Source organism: Enhydra lutris, unplaced genomic scaffold, assembly GCF_002288905.1.
Source record: "Enhydra lutris kenyoni isolate GAN:26980312 unplaced genomic scaffold, ASM228890v2 scaffoldscaffold1, whole genome shotgun sequence".
In the NCBI taxonomy this organism is placed as follows: domain Eukaryota; kingdom Metazoa; phylum Chordata; class Mammalia; order Carnivora; family Mustelidae; genus Enhydra; species Enhydra lutris.
Window position 1 is genome coordinate 8,892,494 of NW_019154085.1, and position 16,183 is coordinate 8,908,676.

Consider the following 16,183-nt stretch of genomic DNA (forward strand, 5'->3'; position numbering starts at 1 on the left):
TCCCAATAGTTCATTTTTGCCCTTGCTTCCCTTGCCTTTGGCGATGTTCCTAGGAACATAATTGACTTTTTAAAAATAGGTGATAAGATGTGAGGATTCTTGACATTTCAAAGTTATCTGCATTGATAAACTATTATGCCCTCTCAGTAATGTGGTATTCCTAGAGCCCTTACCCTGTACGCATGAGAGTGGGAGTCCAAAAGTTATGAGGTAGAGTTTCTGCTCACCTAAGGCCGTATGCTTGTTGGAGAACAAGGAATATCATGAAAAACTAAATAGAGAAAAAACAAGGGCATAGGAATTGTTAAAGGACAGTGGAGAACAGTAAGTGACTATTGACAAGTGTTTTGTGTTCAGGAGGGTTTGAGAGGGTGGGTATGCCCTATGTAGAGTAGATTAGGGAAGGCTTCAAGAAAGAGATATGAGCGGAACTTTGAGAAGGCCAAGTAGAGAGGTGAGGATATGTCAAGGAGTATGCACAGAGGCAGGGAAGAATATAGAATAGGATGATAAGCTGACGATTCTGTTCCCCCTTCAGGGGCACGCAGCATGCTAGATGGTCAGCATGTTATTTTGTTTAATTTTTGAAAAACCTCATGACAGAATGATATTGTCCCCATTTTAGTAAAAAGAGCAGTGAGCCCCAAGAGAACTCGTGTCTCTCAGATCCCAATTCCCTGTCTTCTTCCTGTTACCCAGGTTTGAACTTAGACCTCTGCACTGGTACAGTTAGAGGAAATGCATAAACTAGGCTGAGAGGAGTGAGGATTTTGGGTGGCAAATAAATTGGAAGTTAGCTAGGGATCACGTTATAGAGGATTTCAAAATCAAGAATAATTAGGGCTTGATATTAAGGGGGTGATTATCATTTTTAATAAGGAAGTGACATAACAAAAACAGGAAAACTAATCCGGCAGTAGTCTAGAGTTTCAGGAAACCAATTAGGAGTCCATTGCATGATTTGAGGCACAAGCCTTATTAGATCTGACTTAGGGGGGCATTTTGAAAAGAAAGAGATGTTTTATGAAGAAAGATACGCTAGAATATGGTACTGGACAGGAGCTGAGTATAGGACAGAAGGCAAAGATAACTGAGGTTTTGGATTGTGGCACCATTAATAGTGACATAAAAGAGAATAAATAGTGAAAGCTATATTTTTGATCCTCCGCTCCTAAGCACGGATAACATTTGAGGCAAGAAGAGATTGAATACTTAAAAAAAAAAAAAAAAGGAATATACTCTATAAGAAAAAGTTCTATCAATTACCGGATTTTCTCATTATTGAATTTTACTTATAAAGTGAATGTGTTTGGGGTGCCAGGGTGGCTCAGTCAGTTAAGCATCTGACTCTTGGTTTCAGCTCAGGTCATGATCTCATGCATTGTGAGATTAAGCCCTGCCTGGGGCTCCACACTTGGGGGGGGGTTTGCTTGAGGATTCTCTCCCTCTGCCCCTCCCCCAGCTCGCACATGTGCATGCATTCTCTCTCTCTAATCTTTTTTCCTTTTTTTTTTTTTTTTTAATATAAATTCAGAGGCACCTGGGTGGTTCAGTGGGTTAAGCCTCTGCCTTCAGCTCAGGTCATGATCTCAGGGTCCTGGGATCGAGCCCCACATTGGGCTCCCGGGAGCCTGCTTCTCTCTCTCTCTCTCCTTGCTGCCTGCCTCTCTTCCTACCTGTGATCTCTCTCTCTCTCTCTCTCTCTCTCTCTCTGTGTCAAAAAAAAATAAATAAAATCTAAAAAAAATAAAAAAGAAAATATAAATTCAATTAATTAACATGGTGTATTATTAATTTCAGAGGTAGAGTTCAGTGATTCATCAATTGTATATAATGCCTGGTGCTCATATCATGTGCCCTCTTTAATGCCCATCACCAGTTACCTTATCCCCCCACCCATCTCCCCTTTAGCAACCCTTAGTTTGTTTCCTATAGCTAACAGTCTCTTATGGTTTGTCTCCCTCTCTGATTTCATCTTACTTTATTTTACCTTCCCTTCCCCTATGTTCATCTGTTTTGTTTCTTAAATTCCATATATGAGTGAGATTATATGATAATTGCTTTCTCTGATTGACTTATTTCACTTAGCATAATACCCTCTGATTCTATCTGCTTTGTTGCAAATGGCAAGATTTCGTTTTTCTGATGGCTGAGTAATATTCCATGGTGTATATATACCTTTATCGTCTTTACCCATTCATCTGTCAGTGGACATCTGGGCTCTTTCCATAGTTTGGCTGTTGTGGACATTGCTGCTATAGACACTGGGGTGCAGGTGCCCCTTCCATCACTATGTTTGTATACTTTGGGTAAATACCTAGTAGTTCAGTTGCTGGACCATAGGGTAGCTCCATTTTTTTTTTTTAAGATTTTATTTATTTATTTGACAGGCAGAGATCACAAGTAGGCAGAGAGGCAGGCAGAGAGAGAGGGGGAAGCAGGCTCCCTGCTGAGCAGAGAGCCCAATGTGGGGCTTCATCCCAGGACCCTGAGATCATGACCTGAGCCGAAGGCAGAGGCTTTAACCCACTGAGCCACCCAGGCGCCCCGGTTAGCTCCATTTTTAACTTTTTTGAGGAACATCCATACAGTTTTCCAGAGTGTCTGCACCAGCTTGCATTCCCACCAACAGTGTAACAGGGTTCCCCTTTCTCTGTATCCTTGCCAACATCTGTCATTTCCTGAGTTGTTAATTTTAGCCATTCTGACAGGTGTGAGGTAGTATCTCATTGAGGTTCTGATTTGTATTTCCCTGATGCCAAGTGATGTGTAGCATCTTTCTGGGTGTCTGTCGGCCATTTATTTATCTTTGGAGAAATGTCTGCTCATGTCTTCTACCCATTTCTTGACTGGATTATTTGATTTTTGTGTGTTGAGTTTGATAAGTTCTTTATAGATTATGGATACTAGCCCTTTATTTGATAAGACATTTGCAAATATCTTCTCCCATTCTGTCGGTTGTCTTTTGGGTTTGTTGACTGTTCTCTTTGCTGTGCAAAAGCTTTTTATCTTGATAAAATCCCAATAGTTCATTAAAATAAATAAATCTTTTTAAAAAAATTAAAGGGAAAATAATAGAAGTAATGAATCAAGGTAATAACTTTCTTTTTAAAGATCTCATTATAATAATTATTTTAGACTCATAAAAGAAGTATTTATAACCATATTCAGAATAGCATTTATAGGTCACTAGAAAAAAAGTCTAGATTTGAACTGATGTGCCTATAGACAGTTTCTTTCTTCATTTCAGATTATTTAGAACCTTTTCCCCTTGTACTTTTAGAAGAATGCAGCCATTATTGAAGAAGAATTGAAGACCACAAAACGTAAAATGAACCTGAAAACTCAGGAGGTAAGATAAAAAAAGGTTCTGGAGGGTGGAGGGGGCGTTGGAATTGCTGAGGGGAAGTCAGGAAAGTGGAAATCATGAGAAACTTTGAAGAAGAAAATATGTTACTGTGGAGTAGGAAGATTTTAAAAATATGCCACACGTAATTCAAGTGAAAGTGGCTACACTTATTTGACGTTGAGTTCCTTTTGCCTCAGAATGGCCCTACAACCAGAAATAAAGTCAGTGCTTTGTGAGCCAGGAAGGAAATTAGTTACCACAAAATTCATGTGCTAGAGCTAAGTGAACACCTTCATACAAAGACCTTTTAAATGAAAGTTGTGTTTAAAACAAAAAGCTTTTAATAAGACCACTCGTCTAATTTTACCTTGAAAACCTCCCTTTCAGCCCAAGTTTTAGTAGATAACAGATTGGGAGTTGTGAAGTAGGTGGCTGCTAAAAGTTGCTGGACTAAAAAATGGCAGCTGAAAACAGTGGAAGAGTCAGGAGAATTAGTAATCCAACACCCCCTGGCCCAAAAACCTCAATATTCCCTGGCGGAATAATCATGATGTCCATCCAAATCAAAAGGACCCAATTATATTTAAAATACTAAGAAGTAGATATGCCTTTTGAAGAAAATTCTCATGTGAAATTACTTCTTAAGTTATGGTTTTTAGTGCTTAAGGTGTGAAGTATAGCTATCTGAAAAATTCTCTTATGTACTTTGCCAGTAACTACTGATAAAATCATGAATTTTCATAGAATGTATTACATTTCATATAATTTTTTTTTAGTTTTCAGCTATTTTAGTAGACTTTTTTTTTTTTACAGAATTTTCACATTTATAGAAAAATTGCACAGAAAATAGTTCTCATAAACCTGCTCTCCCCATCCCTCCAATTTCCCCTATTATATTAGTGTGGTACATTTGTTAAATTTGATGAACTAGTATTCATAAATTGATAAGTCATTATTAGCTGAAGTCCATAGTTTATTAAGATTCACCCTTTCTTCATTACATTATCTTACAGAATATTATCACTCCCCTAAAAATGCTCTCTGCTCCATATACCCACCCTTTTCCCCCTCTCTTCCTGAGCCCCTGGCAACCACTGATCCTTTCACCCTCCTTAGTTCTGTTATGGTTGGAACGATTCAGTGTGTGGTGGTTTTGGACTGGCTTCTTTAGCATATGCACGTAGCATACCTCCAAGTCTTGTCATGGTGTGGTAATTCATTGCCAAACAATATTCCATTGTATGGACGTACCACAGTTTGTTTTATCCATTCATCTATTGAAGAACATCTTGGTTGCCTCTGAGTTTTGGCAACTGTGAATAAAGCTGTTATAAACATTCACATGCAGGTTTTTGTGTGGACATGTTATCTACTCATTTGGATAAATACCTAGAGCACAATTGCTGGACCATCTGGTAAGCTTTTGTTTACCTTTGTAAGAAACTGCCAACCTGTCTCAAAAAATGGCTGTACCATTTTGCATTCACACCAAAAACGAGTGAGTTTTTGTTGTTGCACATTCTCATCAGCGTGTTGTCAGTGTTTTGAATTTTTGCCATTCTAATGTGTGTAGTGATATCTTGTTTTAATTATAATTCCCTAATGACATATGATATTGAATATCTTATATACTTATTTGCCATCTGTATATCTCATTTGGTGAAGTGTCTGTGAGATCTTATGCTTATTTCGTAATTGGGTTGTTTTCTTATGTTGAGTTTTAAGAGTTCTTTGTATATTTTGGACCTAGTCCTTAATCAAATATGGGTTTTTTTTCTCCATTCTGTAGCTTATCTTTTGCAGGGCAGAAGCTTTTAATTTTAATGAAGTCCATCTTACTCATTTTTTCGTTGAGAGATTGTATTTTTGGTGTTATAACTCATCACCAAACCCAAGATCACCAAGATTTTTCTCCTATGTTATTTTTACAACCCTTATAGTTTTGCATTTTACACTTAGATAAATGATACACTTCAAATTAATGATGTGAGGTCTGTATCTAGATTCTTTGTGTGTGATTTCTTTAAAAGACTATCAGTGATTACCATTTATCATTACTATTTATTAGAGAAGTCTTAATTCTGAGAGCTGTGATAAAATATTGAATTTTCTTTCTTTTTTTAAGATTTTATTTACTTATTGGACAGAGATCACAAGTAGGCAGAGAGGCAGACAGAGAGAGAGGGGGAAGCAGGCTCCCTGCTGAACAGAGAGCCCAATATGGGACTCGATCCCAGGACTCTGAGATCATGACCTGAGCCGAAGTCAGAGGCTTTAACCCACTGAGCCACCCAGGTGCCCCAAAATCTTGAATTGTTATTGAACCCTGTCAAGGACCAGTAGAAGGACTGTCCTAGTCAAAATGCGTTTTGGTATTCAAGCAAGAGGGATATATTAGTTTGTGAGGGTCTGTTGTTTAAGACTGGGTGGCTTAAACAACAGAAATTTCTTACATTTCTGAAGATTTAAGTTCCAAGATCAAGAGGACAGCAGGTTTTTTTCTCCTGAGGCTTCTCTCCTTGACTTGCAAACGGCTGCCTTCCCATGGTCCTCACATGGTCTTTGCTTTGTGTGTGCACATCCCTGGTGTCTTCGTGTGTCCCATGAAGACACCTTCTCTTATAAGGACACCATTTGGGTTGGATTAGGACCCACCCTCACAGCATCCTTATAGCTCATCACCTCTTTAAAGGCCCTGTCTCCAAATGCAATCATTTTTTGTCATACTGGGGTTAGAGTGTCAACATAATATTTTTGGGGAATACAATTCAGCCCATATCAGGGGGCTGTATAAAGGCAGAATAAATGTGGTATATATCTTCTTAAAAGGTAAGATATATATATAAAATCTGGTTCTGATAAACATAAAGCTGGTTGCTTTTAATAATGCTTCAGAATTAACACCTCAATAGTATAATTATCAAATAAAGTTTCCTCTGTAAAGGACTTAAATTATATCTCAAGTACATTTTACTATGTAATTTGATCCAGAGCTTAGAAAACTATAGTAAGCTACTCTGTATTACAAAGTAATTATAATTTGATACTATAGTTAGTATTAGATTATTAATATGCACCAAAACAAAAACTGGTTAATCCTTAAATAAGATTAGAATACTTAACCGATAATGATGATGAAGGATAAGGAACTTCTAAACTTGAAATGAAGGAACAGAATTATAAAAAGTTCAATAGATTTGAACACATAAGAATTAAAAATTCTACATGTAAAAAAAGGGGGGCAAAAAACAAAACTAGGAAAATCTAGCACAACTAGATACAGTTAACAATCTTCCCTTGTAAAGAACTTAAAATTAACAAAAAACAAAAAACAGTGGTCAACTAACATTTTAAAAAATATATAATGCCTCAGAAAATATACAGAGCTAATAACCATATTAGAAAATGTTTAGTCTCACCAGTAACCAAAGAATGAAAAGCTGTCAAGATGTTATTTTTAATTTATTAGGTTAGCAAAGATTTAAGAAAACAACAATACATAGTACTGATGGGATTTATTCTACTATTACCAACAGGCTAAAATTGGAAGGAAATTTATACTACTATTGATAAGCTAAAATTGGAAGGAAAATTATATACCAAATTTATCAAAAGTCTACACACTATTAAGCCTTTAACCTAGGGTTTCCTCTTGTAGGAATCAGAAACGCAAAGAAAGATTTATTCATAGGCATGTTCAGCAGAACAATATTTAGAATAGTGAAGAACTGGAAAAACCTTTGATATGGGGGTATGATTAAGAATTTATACAACTTTTGCAAAATGGGCTGTGATGTAAGTTTGATGCCAACACACTTTTCATGTCTTTCAACTTTTCAAAAAGTTTTTAAACATAAAATATATCATCCATAGAGAAAACACATGTAAAATAAATATGTACAATTTAGGAAAAGACCTATAAAATGTACTCTTACATTATCTTCACTGGGGCTTAAAAACAATTTCTTTTAACTTAACACCACTTCATAAACGGAATAGCATTCGGTAATTCCCATTTAAGTTTGAAAGGATCTCTTTACCTCATGAGAAAAGAGATTCTTTTTTATATCTTTATCTAACTCATTGTCATTTATGGAGAGAAACAAGGTTAGTGTACCCAGTTCTTGAGTGGTGTTTTTAATCCACTACTTTTAACAGTTACTTCATTACTTCCTTAGACCTTTTCATTCCAAAACAGAATTGGAACACCTTTCAAAGTTATGTTTATAATCCTACGGGATAAAAAATATTTTTTTAAAAAAATAGGGAGATAAACTAATCAAATATAGAAAAATAGGAGTTGAAAGTCAGAAAATACAGAAGTACGTATATACTAAGGGTGATATTAATGTTTTTCATCCTTTTTTGACAAGTCTGTTGTGAGACATACTGTCACACCATACATAAATAATATACACAAACATCTAATGAAGGATTACTTACCCTTCTTCATTACATGCTGTATGCTCTGATATTTTCCCCCCTTTTAAAGTGCTGCTTGCAACTTACTAACGTGTCTTGACCCACAATTTGGGGGAAAAAAAAAAAAGACCAGTGGGAAGACGGAGGCAACGGATTTGATGCTTCCTTTCTTAGTAGTTTATCCCTTAGGGAGAAACTCAGCTTGTTTCTGAGCAGTCATTAATGAATGAAGAGTGTCTGGGAGTGAAATAGCGTGTCTAGTGAACTTTTCGTGGTGAGTCTGATCTTGGGCAAACTGCTGTGATGTTCCTTTGGTCTTGCCTAACTGCAGTTTCTTCTGTAGCTACGGAGACAACTGTCTCAGGAGAAGTACCTAAGGGAATCTCTGGAGAAATCCGCATCAGCCATGCTTTTCAAAATACAAGAAATGGAATCAACAGTGGAGGTGGAACGGAAACAGGTAGATTTTTCTCCCCTTATGTCAAGGAAGTGAACCCAAAGATAAAGCTGATTATTTTACCTATAAGTGTTTAGTTTTGCTAATATTCTCTAGATCAAATTTTTGCCTGTAGTATTACTTGAAATACCTGCATGTAATTTAGACTATTCAGTTCTAAGTACTGAAGGCAGTTAGTAGTTCCAAATTCTAATAACCTGTATTTGGATTACATAATCTTTACTTTAACCAATGGCTGTCCTTCATAATAAAATTATTTAAAAAGGTTCTACTTAAATAATAAAGGTTCTACTTAAATTTTTTTTTTCTCATTTTTTAAGAGTTTTTTGTTTGACAGAGTGTGAGAGACCATAAGCAGGGGGAGCAGCCAGCAGAGGGAGAAGGAGAAGCAGGCTTCCCACCAAGCCGGGATCCTGATGTGGGGTTTGATCCCAGGATCCTAAGATCATAACCTGAGCAGAAGGCAAACGCTTAACCTACTGAGCCACCCAGGCGCTCCTACTTGAGGAATTTGTAAATGATCCTTTATTGCTCTAACTTGTGCCACCAATATAGTAGCTACTAGCCACATGTGGCTATTTAAATTTAAATTAGTTAAAATTAAATAAAATTAAAATTCAGTTCCTCAGTCACTCTGGCCACACTTCAAGTGCTCAGCAGTTACTTGTGCCTGGTATGTGTTGTGTTGGAGAGTGCACAGAAAGTTCTGTCGGATGGCCCTGCTGTAAAACACTGCACCCTGCTGAAATCTTAAATGTAATGTAGAAACTCCCCTTCTCCCTCCAGTGATGTGTAGATAGGAAAATCTGCCTTACACATGTGCTCTGAGGTGGTTTGGTAGAAATCTTGACCTTGAAGAAAGGACTTTTTCTTCCACATTTCAGGTGCAGATTTTGCAGCAAAACTGCGTTGCCCTACGCAGTTCTATACAGACCACCCAAGATCTGCTGGCACAGGAGCAACAGAAAAAAGGAGAGTTGGAGACTTCTATCTCTCTGCTCAAGTCTGACCTAAGTATGAAAATAGATGCTAGAAATTACATTTCTGTTAGGTGCTTTTGAGATTTCATGCAAAAACTCTTAAGATCCAAAGTTCTGGAAGAGGCCATTGTTACTGAGATTTACCACAGGACCACAAGTAAAAAATTGTTGATTGCCTTTTTTCTGTGGCACTGAAAAAAAAAAGTGTTGGTAATAAAATAGAATTCGATCTCCACTGTAGACTGTTCTATACATAAATTCTTTCTCAGATTTACTTAAGTGTTCATGGACTTGGGAATACTGGGTTTCTAGAAATCTAGATTAAATATTGGATAATAGAATATTAATAAGGAAATAAGGCCTTTAATACTTGCTAACCTGACTCTAACCATTTATCGTGCCAGGCTCCCATTTTTCAGGTTGCCAGTCTATTGATCTGTATTTGTATCAGTGGATGGTTGTAACTTACCTTAGAGCTTAATGTCCTCATTTTACAGATGGGTACACAGAGTCCTTACAGGTGATTGAGCTAGGAAATGGATGAGTCTCGTCGTGATCCCATGTTGTTCAGTCATGGTTCTTCCAACCCAGCAGTCCTTGCCATATTTACTATTTTTTGTTTGTTTGTTTTGTTTTTTAAGATTTTATTTGACAGATGGAGATCACAAGTAGGCAGAGAGGCAGGCAGAGAGAGAGAGGAGGAAGCAGGCTCCCTGCTGAGCAGAGAGCCGGATGCGGGGCTCGATCCCAGGACCCTGGGATCATGACCTGAGCTGAAGGCAGAGGCTTTAACCCACTGAACCACCCAGGCGCCCCTTTGCTATTGTTAATATATAGTTGTAAAGCAGTTTCAGCCAGTATCAAATATAGAGATCACACTACAATGCTTCACACAAGTAACACTTATGGTTTACATAGAGCTTTCACGAAAACGATCTCTGCAACACGCTAAACTATCCATACTTCCCAAAGTTAAAGCAAGGCCTGAGCCTGTATCTTCTAGATCCAGTGCTCCTGCCAATGTGCCTTCTATGCTCTCTGGCTGTAGTGAGGGCAGGGAATACCAAAAGGGAAATAAAAATTTTAAAAAGCATGGAACAAAGAGTAATCTGGTCAGTGTTTTGTTTTCCTGCTTTTAACAGAAAGTACTGTTTTTCTTATAGTTGTTGATTAGTGAATTACTTGTGGAGTTCTCACTGTTAATGTCCCAAGATAATTGTCCATCTTCCTGTGACTGTGTGGCTACCAAAAATACATGTTATATTTGATGGTGCTGCCACATTATCTCATTTGACCTTACAACCTTGCAAGAAAGATAAGAAAATATACCCCATTCTGTAGAAGCATTAAAAGGTCTGTATCTAAGGACCCATGGCAAATAGGACAGCTAGGACTAAAACAGATTTTTCTATTATAGGAGTAATTTTTTTTAATGTTACTTTTTCATTGGCTAAGTGCTTTAGTTTTGAATTTTATAAAGAATATATGGAAGACCATTTAAAAAATGAAAATTAAACATTAATTAAAACTAACACAAGGAAAAGGAAGCCTGAATACCAACAATATGTTTATATTGAATAACACTCTTTACATGCATACAATTTGATTACTTTAAGATATAGTTATGCTAATTAGATTAATAAAAGGAATGTCTCTAGATATTTGCTTTAATGAATTTAAAAATGTAATTATCAACAATAGACTTTTATATACACACAGTAACATGATGAAATTGTTCTCCCAAGTAAGATAAACATTCCCCTTTCATTCTGACTTTGATTATTAGAACTTTTAAAATGGATCATATAATAATCCTTTTTATCCTTAACATATTTTAAATGAACATTTACCTTATTTAAAATGAGTCTTGGACTTACATACTCAAAAATTATAGTTTTTCTGATTATATTCTACGTAAAATGTGAGGTTTTATGTGTTTTGTAATTTTCTGGCTTTAGACTATTTAAGTGAAACAAAACTAATAGATCTTTATGAATTCTTCACAAAGCCAAAACATGACTCTCAGAAAAGTTTACTTTGGGCTACTACTGCACAGTGCCAAACTGTTCCCCTGTTTCTATCTTTGGTTTTATTTTCACTGTATATACCCTCCGGGTGGTTTCAAATCTTTTTTTTCCCACATACGATCCTCTTCCTGAGCTCCAGACAGTATCTTAGTGCCAACTAGACATCAGTATACGGATGTCTTACAGAGACCTGCAAACGCACGGTAAATACTTAAATACTGCAATCATTCGTACTAGTTCTGTCCCCCGAACCTGCTCCTCATCCTGTATTCCCTACTTGAAGAGTCTACCACCCACCCCATTGCTTACATCTGGACACAAGATTTTCTCCTTGACTCACATGTTGCCTTTACCCCAGCAGCCAGCTGCCACGTCCTGACCGTCCTCCCGGCTTGTTGAATTTCCGGACTGTGTTTTCCCTCCGCATCCCCATAGCCCTTCCCTTAAAGCCACCTTTCATTGTTTTATACTGTGGTAACTGCTCAGTTACTAAACTGATTTCCTCTTCCTTACTGAGCCTCTGCCAGAGTGTTCTCGCTAACAAAAACCCTTGATCAGGTGCCTCTCCAGTTTAAAATCCCTCAGACTCATCAGCCTCCCTGCCTGCAGTAAAATCTGACCTCATTTACGATAGCTTGTGACTGTGCACTCTTTTCTTGATAATTTCATGACTTAGTTTCCAGTCTATAAAGATATGGTAGAAATACTTGCATTCTCCTTATTTTCACAACATACAGACTGGGGGAAAAAAAGAAAGCAAGCTGCTCCGGGAGAAGATACTATGTGATTTCAGTGTCGTTGTAGTAAGTTATTATTACCATAGTTATGTGGACTCTCTGTTTTTAGTTTCTAGAGATGAGGTCATTTCCAAGTTGGTTGAAGAAAATAAGGTAAGTTTTGAGGTTGTAGAGTTCAGAGATGTTCTTTCCTCTTTCACTAAGTAATATTTCCTCAGTCATGTTGGTTTGCAGTTGTTCTGATTCTCCTGAAATCCTTACTAGAAAAAAGTTGCAGTGTATATGTTGTATGTTCAGACCTGTTGCCAGCTGGGTATTAAGAAGTCATTTCAGCAGATTATTATGGTTTTAAAAAAAGATGAGTTAGCAAAAATTATGAGATGAATTTGTATCTTATCCTTATTGTAAAATAATTGCTATAAAATTTATGAAATATAAAAAATATTTACTACTTTTGGTTACTATAAGAAATAATAACAATAATGTGAATATACTTAACACCACTGAACTTAACACTTAAATATTTTTAAGTGAACTGTACATTTAAAAATGATTAAAATGTGAAATTTTTTTTTTTTAAGATTTTGATTTATTTGATAGAGATCACAAGTAGGCAGAGAGGCAGGCAAGGGCAGGAGGGGAAGCAGGCTCCCTGCCGAGCAGAGAGCCCAATGTGGGGCTCCATCCCAGGACCCTGGGATCATGACCTGAGCCGAAGGCAGAGGCTTTAACCCACTGAGCTATCCAGGTGCCCGTAAAATGTGAAATTTTATGTTATTTATATTTTATGAAAATAAAAAATGAAAAAAAAGAACTATTTCCACTTTTATATCTTAATACATTTCTAAATCAACCTTAATGTGTAGATCCTGTTTGGAATAATTTTTCTGGGTTCTATCTCATCCTGTAATAGGTGATGTTTAAGTCTTGAGATGCTTCTCCTGGAAAAATAGAAGAGTGGTCCTCTGTCTTTAGGGAGAGGACTTGCACTTTGCCCTTCCCCATTTCAATAACAACCTGTTGGGGAGGAAAAGTAGTTCATATCCCTGTCACCTATTTGGTTGTTTGTTTTTAGAGCAAAGGTGTTTTCTTTTGTTCCACACCCAGGTAATTCTTGATGAAAACATTTTCACCTACATAAAACTTTAAAAGATCTTTGAATGTGTTTGAAATCACAAAAGATAACTGCTTTAGGGGAAAAAATGTGTATGTAGTATAACAAATATTCGTCTTAGCAGAACTTTCTTGACCAGAATGCTGCTTAACTATTTACATTATGGTTTTAGGCAAATTCTTTCCAGTTTGAAACACCATATGAGAACATTTTAATTAACAGTTTTTATAATTTATGGGGGAGCCAGGTGGTGGGTATTATGGAGGGCACACATTGCATGGAGCACTGGGTGTGGTGCAAAAACAATGCTGTTACACTGAAAAGAAATAAAAAAAAAAGAAGTTTGAGAGTTGAAGATAATCAGGATTTTAAAAAATTCTTTACAAGATGCTTATCTATAAATATCATTAGTACTAGAGCACTGGATGTTATACCAACTAATGAATCTTTGAACACTAAATCAAAAACTAATGACGTACTATATGTTGGCTAATTGAACATAACAACAACAACAAAAAAAAACCAAACTTGAACTCATAGTAGCCAAAATACAGAGCAGGTATTTTGATAGAGATATTCATAATAGCTCTTACATGTAAAAAAAAAAAAGAGAGAGAGAGAGAACTTATTATTTTTGCTCTTACAGAATGTGCAGATGTCTTTGAACAAGGAACATGAAGAAAATGCATATTTGAGGTCTGAATTAGTAGCCCTTCATGAAACATCAGAAAAAGCACAGGTAGATCTTATTTCTATAGTTTTTAGATGTTAGTTAATTTTGTTTAATTAAGGAATCAACAAAGATTAATCCTGATTATATTAATTCATACTATCATGATAGGTATAATTGGTATATAGCATTATATTTCAGGTATACAACATAATGATTCAATATTTGTATACATTGCAAAATGGTCACAGTAATTCTAGTTAACATCCGTCACCATATATAGTTGAAAAAAAATTTTTTTAAGATTTTATTTATTTATTTGACAGACAGAGGTCACAAGTAGGCAGAGAGGCAGGCAGAGAGAGAGGGGAGGGGGAAGCAGGCTCCCCGCAGAGCAGAGAGCCTGATATGGGGCTCGATCCCAGGACCCTGGGATCACTATCTGAGCCTAAGGCAGAGGCTTAACCCACTGAGCTACCCAGTTGCCCCCCAAAATTTTTTTCTTGTGATGAGGACCTTTAAGATTCACTCTCTTAACTTTCAAATATGCAATACAGTATCATTAACTATAGTCATCATGCTGTACAGTACATCCTCCTGACTCATTTATTTTATAACTAGAGGTTTATACCTTTTGACCCCGTCACCATTTTCTCCCATCCCTTATACCTGCTGCCTCTGGCACCTACCTTCCTGTTCTGTGTATCTGTGGACTTGGTATCATTTTTTTGTTTTTTGTTTTAACATTCCACATGTAAGTGAGATTATATGGTATTTTCTTCCTCTGCTTGACATATTTCATTTAGTATGCATTCAAGGTCCCCCCATGTTGTTGCAAATGGCAAGAGTAAATTCTTTTTTGTGGCTGAATATTATCTATCTATAACTATATGCACACACATACCACATTTTCTTTATCCATTCATCTATTGATGGACACTTAACGTTATTTCCATATCTCGTCTATTGTAAATAATGCTGCAGTGAATGTAGGGTTGCAAATATCTTTTTGAATTAATGTTTTTGATTTCTTCATGTGAATGCCCCAATGAGCAGTTGCGGGATCATACGGTAGCTCTAGTTTCAACTTTCTGAGAAACCTCGGTACTGTTTTCCTCAGTGGCAGTATCAATTTACGTTCCCTTCAACAGTGCCCAAGGATTCCTTTTCCTCCACATCCTCTCTAATACTTATTATTTCTTGTCTTTTTGGTAATAGCCATTCTAATAGTGTGCGGTGATACCTCATTGTTGTTTTGATTTGCATTTCCCTGATTAGCGATGCTGAACATCTTTTCATGTACCTCTTGGCCATCTGTATGTCTTTTTTGAAAAATGTCTGTTCAGATCTTTGGCCCATTTTTTTTAAAGATTTTATTTATTTATTTGGCAGACAGAGATCACGAGTAGGCAGAGGCAGGCAGAGAGAGAGGAGGAAGCAGGCTCCCCGCCAAGCAGAGAGGCCGATGTGGGGCTCGGTCCCAGAACCCTGGGATCATGACCTGAGCCAAAGGCAGAGGCTTTAACCCACTCAGCCACCCAGGCACCCCATTTGGCCCATTTTTTAATCAGATTTTTTTAAGCTACTGTGTTTTATTCTTTATATATTTTGGGTTTTAACCCCTTATTAGATATATGATATTAATACATGATTGCCAATATTATCTCCCATTCAGCAAGTTGCCTTCTCATTTTGTTGATGGTTTCCTTTGCTGTACAGAAGCTTTTTAGTTTGATATAGTCCTATTTGTTTATTTTTGCTTTTAGTGTGAGACCAAGAAAATTACCTATGTTTTCTTCTAAAAGTTTTATGGTTTCAGGTCTTATGTTCAAGTCTTTGATCCATTTTGAATTAATTTTTATGTATTGTACAAGATAGTGGTCTAGTTTCATTCTTCTGCATATGCCTGTCTAGTCTTCCCAACACCATTAATTGAAGAAACTGTCCTTTCCTCATCAAAAAAAAGCACAGGTAAATCTTCCAATTTTTGTGTTTACATGTTAACATAATTTTGTTCAGTTAAAAAAACCAAGAACCAAAATTGATTCTAATTGTATACATTCATACCATTGCCATGCTCCATTTTTTAAATTTTCTTAAAATCTGTTTCATCTATGAACCATTATCACATTAACTACATTTCCCATTTCACCAAATCTCCTGTGACACATAAGTATATGAGATATACTGCTAAATCATGCACTAATCTACACTTTGCCTTTGTCTGCTTTATATTTTGCTCATTAAATATATAGCTTTCATCTACACCTATGAACTTCTAAGCAGTCCAGTGCTACAGGCTATGCTTATACTTTCTTTGTATCTTTTATAACAAATAGCATAGTAGGAACATAATAAGTGCTTACTGGATTTTAGAGTTCTGTGTATTATTTTCTGTAGGATGGTGGTTGCCAAATTTACCTAGTG

General features: G+C 36.5%; 1 protein-coding gene across 1 annotated transcript in view; it reads left to right on the plus strand.

Annotated features, from left to right (window-relative positions):
* The first annotated feature begins 3,281 nt into the window (after positions 1 to 3,281).
* The window catches only part of LOC111141613 (coiled-coil domain containing 150), a 72,158-nt gene continuing 59,256 nt past the window's right edge, over positions 3,282 to 16,183 (plus strand). The window contains exons 1-5 of the mRNA XM_022494310.1: positions 3,282 to 3,352; positions 8,115 to 8,231; positions 9,113 to 9,242; positions 12,082 to 12,125; positions 13,733 to 13,825. Coding sequence (XP_022350018.1) covers positions 3,332 to 3,352; positions 8,115 to 8,231; positions 9,113 to 9,242; positions 12,082 to 12,125; positions 13,733 to 13,825 — 405 coding nt within the window. The 5' untranslated portion in view covers positions 3,282 to 3,331. The remainder of the gene's footprint in view (positions 3,353 to 8,114; positions 8,232 to 9,112; positions 9,243 to 12,081; positions 12,126 to 13,732; positions 13,826 to 16,183) is intronic.